At 48.5% G+C, this 13,827-nt stretch overlaps 1 protein-coding gene across 2 annotated transcripts in view; it reads right to left on the bottom strand.

Moving 5' to 3' along the window:
- Positions 1-3,609: 3,609 nt before the first annotated feature.
- The window catches only part of TMEM40 (transmembrane protein 40), a 30,620-nt gene continuing 20,402 nt past the window's right edge, over positions 3,610-13,827 (bottom strand). The window contains exons 4-12 of one of the 2 annotated variants that reach the window (XM_045551523.1): positions 13,612-13,701; positions 12,294-12,347; positions 10,274-10,309; positions 9,878-9,910; positions 9,449-9,496; positions 5,847-5,918; positions 5,682-5,756; positions 4,954-5,016; positions 3,610-4,221 (exon numbers count right to left, since the gene is read on the bottom strand). In XM_045551523.1, the coding sequence (XP_045407479.1) occupies positions 4,202-4,221; positions 4,954-5,016; positions 5,682-5,756; positions 5,847-5,918; positions 9,449-9,496; positions 9,878-9,910; positions 10,274-10,309; positions 12,294-12,347; positions 13,612-13,701 (491 nt within the window). In that variant the 3' untranslated portion in view covers positions 3,610-4,201. The remainder of the gene's footprint in view (positions 4,222-4,953; positions 5,017-5,681; positions 5,757-5,846; positions 5,919-9,448; positions 9,497-9,877; positions 9,911-10,273; positions 10,310-12,293; positions 12,348-13,611; positions 13,702-13,827) is intronic. The other variant, XM_045551522.1, reaches the window with a different exon arrangement.

Raw genomic sequence — 13,827 nt, 5'->3', positions numbered from 1 at the left:
TTCACGCCCCTTTTGGGTGTATGCCCAGAAGTAGAATTGCTGGATCATACCGTAATTCTATTTTTAACTTTTTGAGGCACTACCATACTGTTTTCCATAACAGAGTTGAAATTTTAAAAAATTTAGTTGCCAACATTTTTTAAAACTCTGGATTTGGGGCTTCTGCTGAGAAAGTGGAGGCCTGACATCACTGGCCCTGCACTCACAGCCTCCTCAGCCGCTGAGACACCAGCCCCAGCCAGGCAGGGCCCCCTCCCTAGAGGTCTGGGTCCCGGCTCCATAGGGCACTCTCCCAAGCTTCCCGGTTCTAATAACTCCAACCTCTTTCTTTTGTTCCCCCAGCCCTAGGTGGTTCCCTCGGTTATGCCCTGTGATACTTCAGTGGGTCTTTTTGCCTTTTCAGCCTTCCTGTACCTGTTTTATATGCCCCTCTCTAAAATTCTCTCTGTTAAAATACCTGCTGTGGTTTCCGTTTTCCTGGCTGACTGATACCGCTCAGCTGGTATTCCTGCCTGGCACTACCAGACAGCAGCTGCTCCCTTTGGTCATGTCCAGGCTCTTTAGTTCCCTTCTGTCTGTCTGCTCCCCGTTTTTCTACATCTAACTGACTTTACCTGCCTGACCCTAACAGCATCTGATTTGTGCCCCCGCTCTAATCTAATAACTCCCATTTATTGAGCATCTACTACATGCCAGAGTCTGTGTATAAGACTTTATGTAATTATCTCATGTAATCCTTGCCATAACACTGCAAAGTGGGCTCTATTATGCTCCCATTGTACAGATGAGGAAACTGAGGCTGGGAGAGGGGAGGACTTGACCAAAAATCACAGCCAGGCAGTGCCAGAATTGGCCATAGGGACCCGTAATTCCTATGCAACTTCATTGTTCTCAAGTCAGCTAGTTCATGCTTCTATCCTGAAACTTTGTGCTTTATTTATATGTTTAATGAATATCTGATCTATGCACTCCAGGCTCCTTTTAGAGGAAAATAAGTTATAAAGAACAGCTTGAAGTCAAAACCTCAGAAACTAGCTTTCTGGGTCTTAGTTTTCTCATCTGTCAAATGGGGATCATGGCAGATGCTACCTCACAAAGTTGTGACAAGGATTAAATGACAATTAATGTAAAGTCCTTAGCTCCACACGTGGCATGTAGAAAGCACTGAATAAATGTCAGCTAATAATATCATTACCAAATACAGAGGGACTGTTAAGTCACTCGAGAAATACACAGTAGCTGGAAGGGATGCTTGTGCAGAGTACGCAGCAATGGAAAAGAGGCTTATTACATGTGAAAGTAAAAACGGCTCAGAATCAAAAATAAATGAACTCATGCAGAAAAAGACTCACAGGAAACACAACAAAATATTAACCGTGGATGATTTTGGGTATTGGGATTTAGGCCAATTTTTTTTTTCTAAGAAAATGTAAAAATAAATGTAAGCAACCTAAACATTTGTACCCCCATAATATGCTGAAATAAAAATAAATAAATAAAATGTAAAAACAATAATAAATTACTAAAAAGGAAGCACACTGCTCTTCAGACTGATCTACAGATTGAATGCCGTCCATCAGAATTCCCACTGGCTTTGTAGATGTTGACAAGCTGATCCCAAAGTTGGTGTGGAATGCAAGGGAGTCGGGACAGCCAAAACAATCTGGAAGACGAAGAGCGAAGTCGGCGTGCTCTGTGCCATAGGCGTTGGCGCCGGGGCTGAGCCAACAGCTGAGGGTTGAGGGCAGCACGGCCGTAGTCATCAAGAACTCAGTCCCAGTTTAGGAGACCTATTGCACAGTTACTGACAATGTATGTGTACTTGCAAACTGCTAAGACAGTAGATTTTAAGTGTTCTCACGGTCAAAAACTGGTAAGTATATGAGGTGATGCATATCATGTTGTATACCATAAATACACACAATATTTATTTGCCAATTAAAAAAAATCTCATTCCCTACTTTTAGGTCAGTCTTTATTCTTCTGAAAGAATACCTTAAGAGATGTGTCTTAGAACATGAGGAAAAAATTCTTGGAGGACGAATTGCTCTGGGAGGAGATGAGCCATTCGCCACTTGGGATGTCGGAGCTGAGGTTGGAAAACCCCAGAAACGAAAAAGGTAAAAATCCTTAGGAATCCTCTAGTCTAGCAGTTTCCAAAACATAAAAAAAAAATTTCCCAAAACAATAATCCAGGTGGACAAAAGATACAATGTTTATCGGACCACAATGATCAGAGGAAAAAGGACAGGCAGTAAGACTTTCACAAAGCTTAATTTATTCCACTTTAAACTCCATTTTGTTTCTGATGATAATTTTCCTGCTTTTTGGGTACAAAATCTGTCGTTTCTTCTGTAAAATGATGCTGATAGTTGATTTTTGTTTTTATTGTCCTCAATTAGAAAACTAAAGCATTGACAGCCCCCCATTCCCTCACTTTTTAAAAGTTTTTATTTATTTAATGTTTCAAGGGGGGGGGGGGTCTCACAATTTTGCCAGGCTGGCCTTGAACTCCTAGACTCGAGTGATCCTCCCAAGTAGCTGGGACTACAGGTATGCGCCACCATACCAGGCTTTCTCTCACTTTTAAAAAAATATTCTGTAATTCGGAGAAATTCCAAAGTCTGGGAAACACTGGGAACAACCCCAGCTCCCTCAGGGATGCTCTGCCTGGCTAGGGACTAAGCAAGCCGAGCGCCACGAGGTAGGCTTCGCCCAGGTTTGGGCTCAAACCACAGCTCTGCCACTGGCTTGCTGTGTGAACTTGAGTGAGCTACTGAAGCTGTCTGAGCCTCGGTCTCTCCATCTGCAAAATGAGGATGATTCGTCTAGCTCAAGGCTGCTGTGCGAATTGAATCAAACAGCATATGTGACTGTCCCTGGCCATCGGAAGCACTTAAGGAGTGTCCTCCAAGAATCTCTGAGTTTCATGGAGGCCCCACTTTTCTCTTCCGCAAGTTGAAGAATTCTCATTTCTTCAATCATTATTTATTTTTAAATTTTTTTTAAGAGACACAGTCGCACTATGTTGTCCAGGCTGGACTCGAACTCCCAGGCTCAAATGATCCTCCCACCTCAGCCTCCCAAGTAGCTGGGGCTACAGGTGTGGGCCACCACACCTGGCGTTCAATCATTTTTATGTTCCCACTCTGGTTTCTTCTGTGTATTTTCTAAGTTGTCACTATTGCTGTTAGCGTGTAAGTCTAGCCCTGACACGTGCTCTTGGCATGGCCTGGCCAGTGCAAAGAGGGACTTGCTACTACCTCCTTCAGTCTAGACTCTATGCTTCTATTAATGCAGCCCAAGTTGGCAATGGTTTTTGTTTTGTGCCCTCATCTCACTTCTTGGGTATTTGTTGAACTGAGAATACTTACGGCCCCGGATATTTTTCACGAGAGTGGTTGCAAAGCCCTGTCTCCCACTGTGAACCTGTGCAGTTGAAATCTTAGACCTAGAGTGAGGAGCTTTGCGTTTATCCCCTTTTATATTTCATCTGGCAGGACAAGGTATTGCCTTGACTAGATACCTAGATTCAAAGAGACCCCAAATGTGTTCTCGTGCTCCAGAAAGCTAAAGCAATATTTAGCTGACTCTTTTTAAGACCGAGAAGAGAATGTTTATTTGAATCTTGATGGAGTCCAGGGCAGCAGGGCTGTCACTGGGTGATGATGGGGCTCAGGGAAGATGACCAGATGCTGTGGCTTTTGTCCCCACATCTTACCTGCGTCAGGTTCACCTGGGAGACCCAGCCTGGTGGCTCTGTGCCTCAGGGCTCTGGACTGTCTGTCTGTCCCTGGATGGTCCTGTAGGTCCTGAGAGCCCACCGAGTTAGCCTGGGGACTTGAGCGAAACCACAAGCCCAGGCAGATTACAGCGTGCAGGGCCGGCGGTCTCCTGCAGTCTCCCGGGAGCAGTGAGCTCTCAGAATCTTCCTGCTGGTTCAAGTACCGCGATGGGCTCAGCCCCGTGCCCTCCCTCTGCCTTCCATCTAGGCGGGCGGTGGCCTGCCACTGCTGCCTGAATGATACCCCCGCCTGGGCCGGTGCCAACGTCAGACCACATGGAAGGAAAAGTGCTCTTTATTGCTCTGGCTTGGTCTCCCGTGTGTCTCCCGGAACGTCGCTGTCTTGTCCTTTTGGGCTCAGGGGTTGCAACAGTGGTAAAACTGGGGCCTCACATGGCTGCCCACCTGGCAGTGGCCTCAGTCGGTCTTCCTGAACCCTGGAAGGCAAAGCCCGCAGGATGGTCCCCACCTGGTCTGAAGGCAGCCAGGCCTCGTCCCCACCGTCACCCCAGATGCCCACGAACCCTCACAGCTGGCATGAGACAGTCATCCCAGAAGCCACAGGTCTCCGTGGCCTACAGTCATAGTAACTAATGTCTGTTTTATTAATGAATGGATTAAAGGGGACACACAGCTGCCTGGCCTCTCTGTTGTGCGGTGTGGGGTGGGCACAGAGCTAGCCCCTCCCTGCCACTCCAGCCGTGACTCTGGGCCAGTCACGCACCTCTCTGAGCCGCAGTTTCCTCATCCATCCAGCGTAAGATGACCAAACCCACCTCCCCCGGTGTTACTGCACAAACACCACCGGAGTCGCGACAGCGTCTGGGGCAGCGTAAGGCTCCGTGACAGAGTGAGGGACAGGAAGACTCCCCTCGCCTTTCTAGCGCTTCGCCCTGAAGGCCTCTGGCATCTGTTCCCCACTTGATTTTCAGAACACCCTTGTGCAGTGGAAAGCATCACACCCATTTTCCAGTTGAGGAAACTGAAGCTAAAAGAGGCTGCAGGGCCCCCCTCCCCCCGGGTCAGCGAACTGGGGAACTGGCGGAGCGGGGACTCAAAGCCGGGGCTCTGCCTCCAGGCCCCGTGCTTTTCCCACAGGCTGAGCCTCTTTCAAAACGGAAGACCCTGACAGGGACAGACAGCGGACACGGGAAGCGTTTAAAAGTTACCCATCAGCCTGAACTTCTGGAAGAGGGGGATGAAGCCGTGCAGGACGCTGTGGATGCGGTACACTGCCCGGGAGCAAAGAGAAAGGCGAGTTAGGTTTGTGCCCCCTCCAGGGCTGTAGGGTCAGACCCCCCACCCGCCACCCTTGGACAAAGGCCTAACCTGCACACACAGCTCTAATGGTGGAATTTCAGGCAGCAGGTTGAGCTTAGGGAATAGTACCAGAGTTACTGTCACTGAAAACAACCACCATGAACAAAAAGAACGGTGGCAGGAAATTCACTGGGCAGATTCAGTTCCCAGCTCCACTAGCTAACTTGTTTTCAGCATCTGGCTAATTCTATTTGTTTGCGACTTTACATTTTTATTTTTATTTTTTTTAGAGATGCAAGGCTCGAGCAATCTTCCCTCCTCAGCCTCCCGAGTAGCTGGGACTACAGCCATGTGCCACCAAACCTGACTTATTTGCCACTTTAAACTATTTTTGTTGTTTTTTATGGACCTGGCCATTTTTTCCACAGGGTTTTGCCAATGACCTCACATTGACCTTGAAAGTGGTCAGGAAGAAAACATGAGCATAAGGAAATTAAAAAAAAAAAAAAAAACGTTTAGGTTGTGACTCTCTGGCCCTTGACAAGCAAGTATGGCCAGCCCAGCCACCACCCCTCTGAAACTGTGTGCGTGTGTGTGTGTGTGTGTGTGCGTGCACACACACGTTGAGGGGACTTACCCAGCCCGAAGTAGATGCCGACCGTCTCCAAGGAGGCGAAGGTGAGCAGGCCGACCCCTAGGGACATGAACCAGTCTGCAAGGCAGAGGGAGGACACAGTTGGCCTGTGGGTCTGGACAACTCCCGCCATGCCACCTCCTTGGCCTTCCCCAAGACCCAGCTCACCTGAGTAATAGTGGTAACACACCAGCAAGGCCCCGATGGCAAAGCACAGGAGGACGAAATGGAAAAACTCATCTGTAAAGGCAGAGAGGGGATGGCTATTTGCCTCTTTCTCTCTTTTTAAAATTACACTGAGTCTCTGCTCAAATGTAACTTTATTCAGAGATGCTGGCCGGGTGCGGTGGCTCACGCCTGTAAGCCAAGCACTCTGGGAGCCCGAGGCAGGAGGATCTCTTGAGCTCAGGAGTTGGAGACCAGCCTGAGCAAAAGTGAGACTCGGTCTCTACTAAAAATAGAAAAATTAGCTGGGTGTGGTGGTGCACGCCTGTAGTCCCAGCTACTCAGGAGGCTGAGGCAGGAGGATCACTTGAGCCCAGGAGTTGGAGGTTGCAGTGAGCTATGATGATGCACTGCACTCCAGCCCGGGCAACAGAGTGAGACTTTGTCTCAAAAATTAAAAAAAAAAAAAAATAGAAGAAGAAAAATAAAGAAAGAAAACAAAGGCACATTTAGAAAGCAATAAAATTAAAAAAAAATAAGAAGGAAAAAAAAAACCCTCACCCCCAAAACCACCATTTATCTCACTTTATTATTTTTATAACATTTGTCACTAGTCAACCGATTATATTTTCCTTTCTGTGTTTACTCTCTTTCCGCACCGCAGGATGTGGCTCCGGGGTGGGCAGTGATTTTAGTTGGTCTTGTCCCCTGTGGGACCCCCAGCAGCTATAGCAGCAACGGGCACACACAGGTGCTCAATACTGTATTTGTCAGATGAGTGTTAAATACAATAATAAAAAATGCAAATGTGTCAAGTTCAAAGTCAAAACTTTCACATTGCCTCATTCTCCCTCCCAATTCTCCCTCCTTAAAAGTGAGCAGTGATTGGCAAAGTTTTCCAGGCATATATATGCACATTTGTAAAACGTAAATGGGACCGATCTGTATCCCTGCTGCTCTATAATTTGCTTTTTCCCTCTCGTTGCTAGAGAAGACCATCTTCCATCTCAGAGCACACAGGTCCGCCTTGTTCTTTTTGATAGCTGTGCAGTGTTCCGTGATATATATTTATCTTAATTGATTTAACTGAACTAGACCCCCACTGATGAAGCTAGAGGTGTTTGGTTTTTTCCTATTCCTATTGATGCTGCACCAAAATTACTACCCAAGGATCGCCGTGCACTCGTGCACCTATTTCTGTGGGCCTGGTGCCTGGAAGTGGCATTGCAGGCTTGGAGGGTTTAAGAATTCGACGGAGGCTTAGAGAGGAGCTGAGAGCAGGGCCTGTGCCTCGGGCAGGAACCCAGGGGTGCTCTGTAAAAGAGCCCCCTGCGCTTTGCCAGGCACTGTGGGGAGGGTCAGGGGAGAGAGCACAGCTTTCCTGCTTTCCCAGGGGCCTCGACCCGGTCGAGCAGCTGTGATTAGAGGGGATGCAAAAGAGATTTTAAAAAGAAAGGAAGGAAGAGACACAAGACAAGACAATCCAGAGACGGTTTCCTGGAACAAGGCTGCAGGGAATGTGCCTTGTTCAGTCCAGTTTGGCCACCAATGCGCTGAGAGGCGTTGGACAGGTGTCCTGACCCCTCTGGGCCTCAGAGTTCTCCTTAGTAACAGAGGAGCATGGGGCGGGCGGGCGCTTGGATGGCAGAGTGCTGCTTCAGTGGTACAAACAAAATGAGTATTTCTAGAACATTCTTGGCTCTGAAGTCAGTGTACCCTTCAGGGAGAAAAGGACATGATGCAGAACTAGACTCACTGTGCAAGAAAGCATCAGGCCTAGGTCCCTCCAGAGATGGAAAGTCTCTTCCTCATTAATTTTTCAGAAATGCAAAATGAATTCCCAATGGAGAATTTCTCCCTGGATCTGTTTTCCAGTCATCTTGTGAATAAATGTTTAGAAAATATAAGTTTTTTTCTTTAAAAAGGAGATAGCAACACAATGCAAGATCAAATAGAGGCCTAGAGGGAGGACGGCTTAGTGTGAAAATGAAAAATCAGAAACAACTCAAATGTCCATCAATCGAAGCATAGAAAGCACAATATTATGTACTCATACTTGGAATTTTATGTAGTTGTCAAGATGTCATAAAAATTCGGGAGTCGCCATGGCCAGGGCAGTCCGGGAGGACTTGGTGGAAGAATGAGTTTGAGCTGAGCCTTAAAGACAGCCGAGGCAGGGGGACTTCGATGACAGGAGAGCAGGTGTGTGTCTGTCTGTGTGTATCTGTGTGTATATAGGTGTGTGTGCCTGAGTATGTGTGTCTCTCTGTGTATGTATGTGTCTGTGAGTACATGTGTGTGTGTCTGAGTACATGTGTGTGTCTCTGTGAGTACATGTGTGTCTCTGTATGTATGTATGTCTGTGAGTACATGTGTGTATGTGTGTGAGTACACGTGTGTGCCCATGTGTGTGTGTGTGTGTCTGCGTGTATGTACGCGTGTCTCTGTGAGTACATGCGTGTATCTCTGGGTGTGTGTGTCTGTGCATGCTTGGGCAGGGAGCACGAGACACGGGGAGCAGAAAGAAACCAGGCGCAGGCCGTGGGGGGAGGGTTCCAGCAGTGGGGAGCTGTTGACTCAGGGGATGCCTTGGAGGCTGAAGAGGTCAGCAGACGCGGAGTAAGGATGGAGCTGGAAGGGACCTTGGGGTCATTCTCGTTCAGTTTTTCTCGGACTTACCACCTGCACAGCTTCATGCTAACCCAAGGATCATCTGTACTAGTATTTACTTCACATTTTTCTTTAAATAGATTCCTTTTCCTGAAATACATTTACTTTAGAAGAAACTTTATGTCACAACAGTAAGTGGAAAACCAGGATCCCCTAACTTAACAATCCACACAAGGCAAACAAAAGACGGTGACGTTCCCGGCAGCCTGAGCTGCCCAGGGAGAGGCCTGTGCTCCGTGGCCAGAGGCCCCAACCCGAGACCGGGCCCTGAGAATGAGCAGAGCAGTCGCCCTCTTGCCTTGGGGTTGGACGCCATGTCCTGAAGCAACTTGGCCGCAGCCTGCGCGCTGGGAATCTCGGCTTTGGCCCAGCGAGCCTCGTTCTACAGCCCGGGGACGTCCAGCAGCGGCCTGGTTCACCCGCTGGACAGAGGCGGGCGGGGCTCTCGGCCCCAGGTCCCCCGCTCTCTGAAGGGGGGGCTTTTGCAACAAGGCAAGGTGTTCCCAGCGCTGGAGCAGAGGAGCTCCCTGCAGCTCTCCTGGCTCCTTCCCCAGAGCCTGGTCTCATCTAGCTTCTCAGCTCCCCCAGCCCGGCCCACGTGCAGCTCCCCATCCTGGCCTCGAGGCCTGGACGGCGTTTATCATCCTAGCGCCTCTGCTTGTAGCAGAAAGGGCAGAGGACTAGGGTTCGAGCCCAGGCTGTGCCACTCCCGAGCTGTAAGGCTACTCCCCAACCTTGAGCCTCAGTTTCCATATCTACAAAATGGGAATCATTGTCCCACTTCTCAAGGTGATCTGAGCCGAGGAATTTGCAAACTGCAGGGCACACGGCAGAGGTGGGCTGTGATTACTATGTTCTAGGCCGCGGGCTGCCTTTCACTCATAGACACGTGGGCCGGACGGGAGGAAGCGGCGCTACAACACCAGTTTCCTTACCGTCTTTCTTTATATTCAGCCTTCTTAACTGAGACGCCTCCACTTCTCCTTAGGAATAAGACAGAGACAAGTGTTCAACTTCGGCATGGGACAGCAGGTGGGACTTTTTCTTCCTGCCTCACCGAGAATTGAACTGGGTGCTTCTTCCGGGGTCAGAGGGTGCTCACTGCGGGACCAGTTAAGTAAAATCATGAAATGGGGGTGCTGTCCTTGAGACCCCCACCAATCCCTCCTCCCTCCACAGGCCTGAGCCTGCCCTCTGTTCCATTTCTCCTGCACTGAGGTCTCTTTCCTGAGTCACCGTCTCACTCTGGCTGGTGATGGCATCCCTCCTGGGACTGACCCACCCGCTCAGGCTGTCCGTGGTCCCGTCCCATGCCCTGGAATCCAGATCACCTCCTGTGCCCTGATTTGAGCTTGCGTATTTACCACTTGCTGGCTCAGAGCCGCTCCTTCGGAGTCCTGAAAATGAGAAGCTCAACGTTAGTGTCCAGGCCAGCTTGGGGTCCTTAAGCCATGCCTCCACCCTGGGGGAGGATAGAGGTGACCTAAAGAAATGCCCCGTCGAATGCCCTGTCGATCGCTAGGGATCGTGCTATCTATCTGTCGATGGCTGGTTGGAATCCCCTCGCCTCCTCCCCAAACCCCTGTCCGACCGCCACTGGCTCTCTGCCTCCTGCAGCTGGCACCGCCTGCCTGCTGACCCCGGGGCCAGAGCCCCAACCAGGCACCCTGACCCTAGCTGGCTCCCTCGGGGGAGAGGGGACAGCCAGACCTGACTCAACACTGACAACCACGGTCCCTCTCTCCCAGCTGGACACTCACCTGCTTCCCCAGCGGGCACCAAATCTCCAGGGGCATCTGCACAGGAGAAAAACCAGTGATCACACATCCATCATGGTTTGGGTGGGGAGCAGTCACACTTCAGGGAAGGTGGACCCTGCTCGGAGACTCTCCCTTGCTCTGGAGTAGGCCAGGTGGGGACTGCAGCGGGCTGGAGGGTTCCTGCCGCGTCTAAAGGGGCAGCCATCAGCCACCACCCACGGAAACCTGCTGTGGGAACGCCCGCCCAACCTTACAGGTTTTCCAAGTTCCAACAAGAAACCAGATTTTAATGTAAACTTTCTCATTTATAAAAAAAAGTTGGCAACTCTTGTATTCCACAAATCAGAGATGCCATTGTTGATGAGGCATCACATTATTTTATGTGCTATGTAAGGAAAATCCCTGCCAATTGCAGTTATAAGTTGCTAGTGATTGTAAGATATATCCTGATTTCAGAGATGTTCAAATGAGAAAAAATGTAGAATTGATGAAATATATTCACAATCATAATTTTTAAAAAACACTCTGAGCCAGATAAAATGCATCTGCACACACAGGCCACCAATTTGCAATGTGCCTGCTTCAAGGCTGTCCACACACAGGTGATGACATCTGGCCACGTGGCTTCCAGCCCTGAGTGGGTGGAGCCAAGATGAGTTGTACACCGGGAGCTGCGGGCCCCACCGCAGCTGAGCCACTCGTCTGGGCTGCCGAGGGTGAGTTGAGCCCTGCAGAGCTGCCCTGGGCTGCAGGGTCCCTATCCTTAATAATCCCATCCTGGGTGGCCTTACCGCCAGATCCCTGGTGACCTCCCTCCCAGCCTGTCATCTCCTTCCCTCAAGGGCAGCAGGACCCTGTGTGAGCTCCCCCTCCCCACCCGACCCCCATGCCTGTACATTTCCTGTCCTTCAGAGCAGCCCCAGGACACAGCTGAGCACATGGCAACAAACACTCAGCACACAGAAGTGTTCTTAGGGCCAAAGAGGGAACACCATCTGCGAAGTGACCGGAGAGCAGCCAATACCGGAGTGCAGAGAACGTGACAAAAGTAACATGAAATGAGACTCAAACAATGTAATTTACTGAGCACCTCCAATTTCTTGGTGGGGGAAGAGTCATTCACGAGTAAGTGACGACATCTACATTTTCTACAGTGAATATGAATTACTTTTTTCATAAGAAAAAATATTTTCAAATACGTGTAAACATAACACTCTCTCTTATTTTATACCCAGTGAAAACTTTCTTAAACTACTTGAGTAGTTTAAGCATTTTTCTAAACTAAGTAATACTTATTTTTGTTAAAAAAAAGAAAAAATTCAGATGAGCAAATACAACGCGATAAAACACCACATAATATGTCGGTCTTTTTCTATGACTGTATACATAAGCATTTTCCGCTGTTTTTCTTGGGTTATTACCAGGCATTAGGAGACTGCATAGATTTTGGAAATGTCGGATTAAAAAAAGTTAAACAGGCTTTCTTACCTGGTGCATTTGTCAGGCTCTTTGGCAAGCTGGTTTATGCCTAGAAATTCTCCCATTTCATCCTAGTGCTTCAAGTGCCGGATTATCTATGCTTCCTCCCTGTAGGAATCCGGGTGCTTGGAAACACTTATCCCATAAAATGGGTATTGTAGGGACAGATCCTTAATTTTTCCTTGCACACTTAAATAGCCCAGTATTCCAAGAGAAGATGGGTACTGATCATGTCCCATTTTGCTGGTTGGGAGGCTGAGGCCCAGAAAGGTTGGGTGACTTGTCAAGGTCATCCACAAGTCAAGGTTATAGCTCAGAGAGAATGCAGCATTTCCTTGACACAGTCTCATCGTGGTAGAAGATGCCCCCATCCCCATCTGCCAATGTTATAACCGCTCAGCTTGACACATCTCCTGTATTTGCCTGGGACTTTTCAGCTCATGAAACACCCTCATGATCTTGTTTCTGCCCAACGAAGCCCTAAGCCCTGATGTCCTTAGTGTAATTCTGTTTTCTCCAAAGCTGCTGGACAACCAATTACCTCCATAGAGTTGAAGTTCATCCTTCAAAACGTCAGGCTCCCCTTGTGCAGCATCTGATGGAGACAAACCCGTTGGTCAGTTCTCCCCAGATACAGCGACCCTGGGCCACCCCCACCCCTCATGGGTCTGGAACCTTAACAAGTACCACAGTCCTTGCGCTGGGGAGCGGTGGAAGGTCTTCAAGAGACAGAACAGACTTACAAGTGCTTTCCCTTTACGCTGTCTGACACACACACCCTCCCCAGCACCTCCAGAAGTGACATGCTCAGTTTACTAAGAAAGAAGTTGGGACCTGCGAGGACCGGGGCCTTGCTCAAGGTCAATAATAATAGTTTTCACTTACTGAGCACTTACTATGCACCAACACTGTACTAAGTAATTTACATTTAATATTTCATTAGCTTCTCATAGAAGTCCTCTGAAGAAGGTATTAATACCTAATCCCACCCATTATACAGATAAGGAAACTGAGGCTCAAAAAGTCAAGTTATTCTCCCAAAGTCACATAGCTAGTAAGTGGCAAATCTACCAGGTCTGTTGCCAAAGCCTGCATTCATAATCTTTGTTTTTTTTGAAACAGAGTCTCAGTCTCAGTCTGTCACCTGGCTAGAGTGCAGTGGTGTCGTTGTAGCTCACTGCAACCTCAAACTCCTGGGCTCAATCAATCCTCCCGCCTCGGCCTCCCAAAGTGTTAGGATTACAGGCGTGAGCCACCTCACCCGGCCCCTAATCATTTCATGTCCAGAAATGGAACCCAGAGCTCAGCTCCAGCTTCATGGGCAGCATTTATTAATCACCTCCTGTGTGCCAGGTTCTGTACTAGCATTAAATCAGGTTCTTTCCCCCATTCTTTTTCCTTCCCACAAAATTTGTGGTTTATTTTCTTGCAAAAATTATTTCCTTTTGGTTGTAAAAATAAGACATGTTCACTGTAAATTATTTGTAGTATAGGATACTTTAAAAAAGAGAAAATAAAAATCACTCATAATTCTATCATCCAGAGGTAACCAATATTAACATATTGGTAGTTTTCCTTCCAGGTGAGTTTATAACCATGTATGTGTGGATTTTTACAAAGTATATATGAGATTGAATTAATTATACAATCTGTCTCACTTTAGAGACGGATGAAGAACAGAGCTAACACCAGGTCAGGGTGTAGCATCCTTTGTCTATTTTGCTGTTGCCATTTCCTATATTTACCCTACCATAAACCATGCTGTGAAGAACATCTTCACACAGACAGGCTCAGCCCCACCGAGAAACTCCACAGTGAGCCGAGTCGGCACAAGAAAAGTGGTAAGGCCTGCTGCCTACCGGGTGAGCCGTCGCTGTGGGGGTGTCTGGCCCCCAGGCTCCGTCGACGTCTTCCAGTTACTTTGGGCTGCTTGTCCTCGTCACCGCTCTCTGCAGGGAAGAAACACAAGCTGTAGGAGAACCTCAGCCTAGAACAAGCCTGGAATAAGCCTGGAACAAGCTGGGACTCCGTTCATTGCTGGAAGGAGCTCTGCTTTGGGGATTGGGGGACAGGAG

Source organism: Lemur catta, chromosome 5 (genome assembly GCF_020740605.2).
Source record: "Lemur catta isolate mLemCat1 chromosome 5, mLemCat1.pri, whole genome shotgun sequence".
NCBI lineage: Eukaryota > Metazoa > Chordata > Mammalia > Primates > Lemuridae > Lemur > Lemur catta.
Note: the sequence above shows the minus strand (reverse complement) of the source record. Positions and strands in the feature narration are given on the sequence as shown.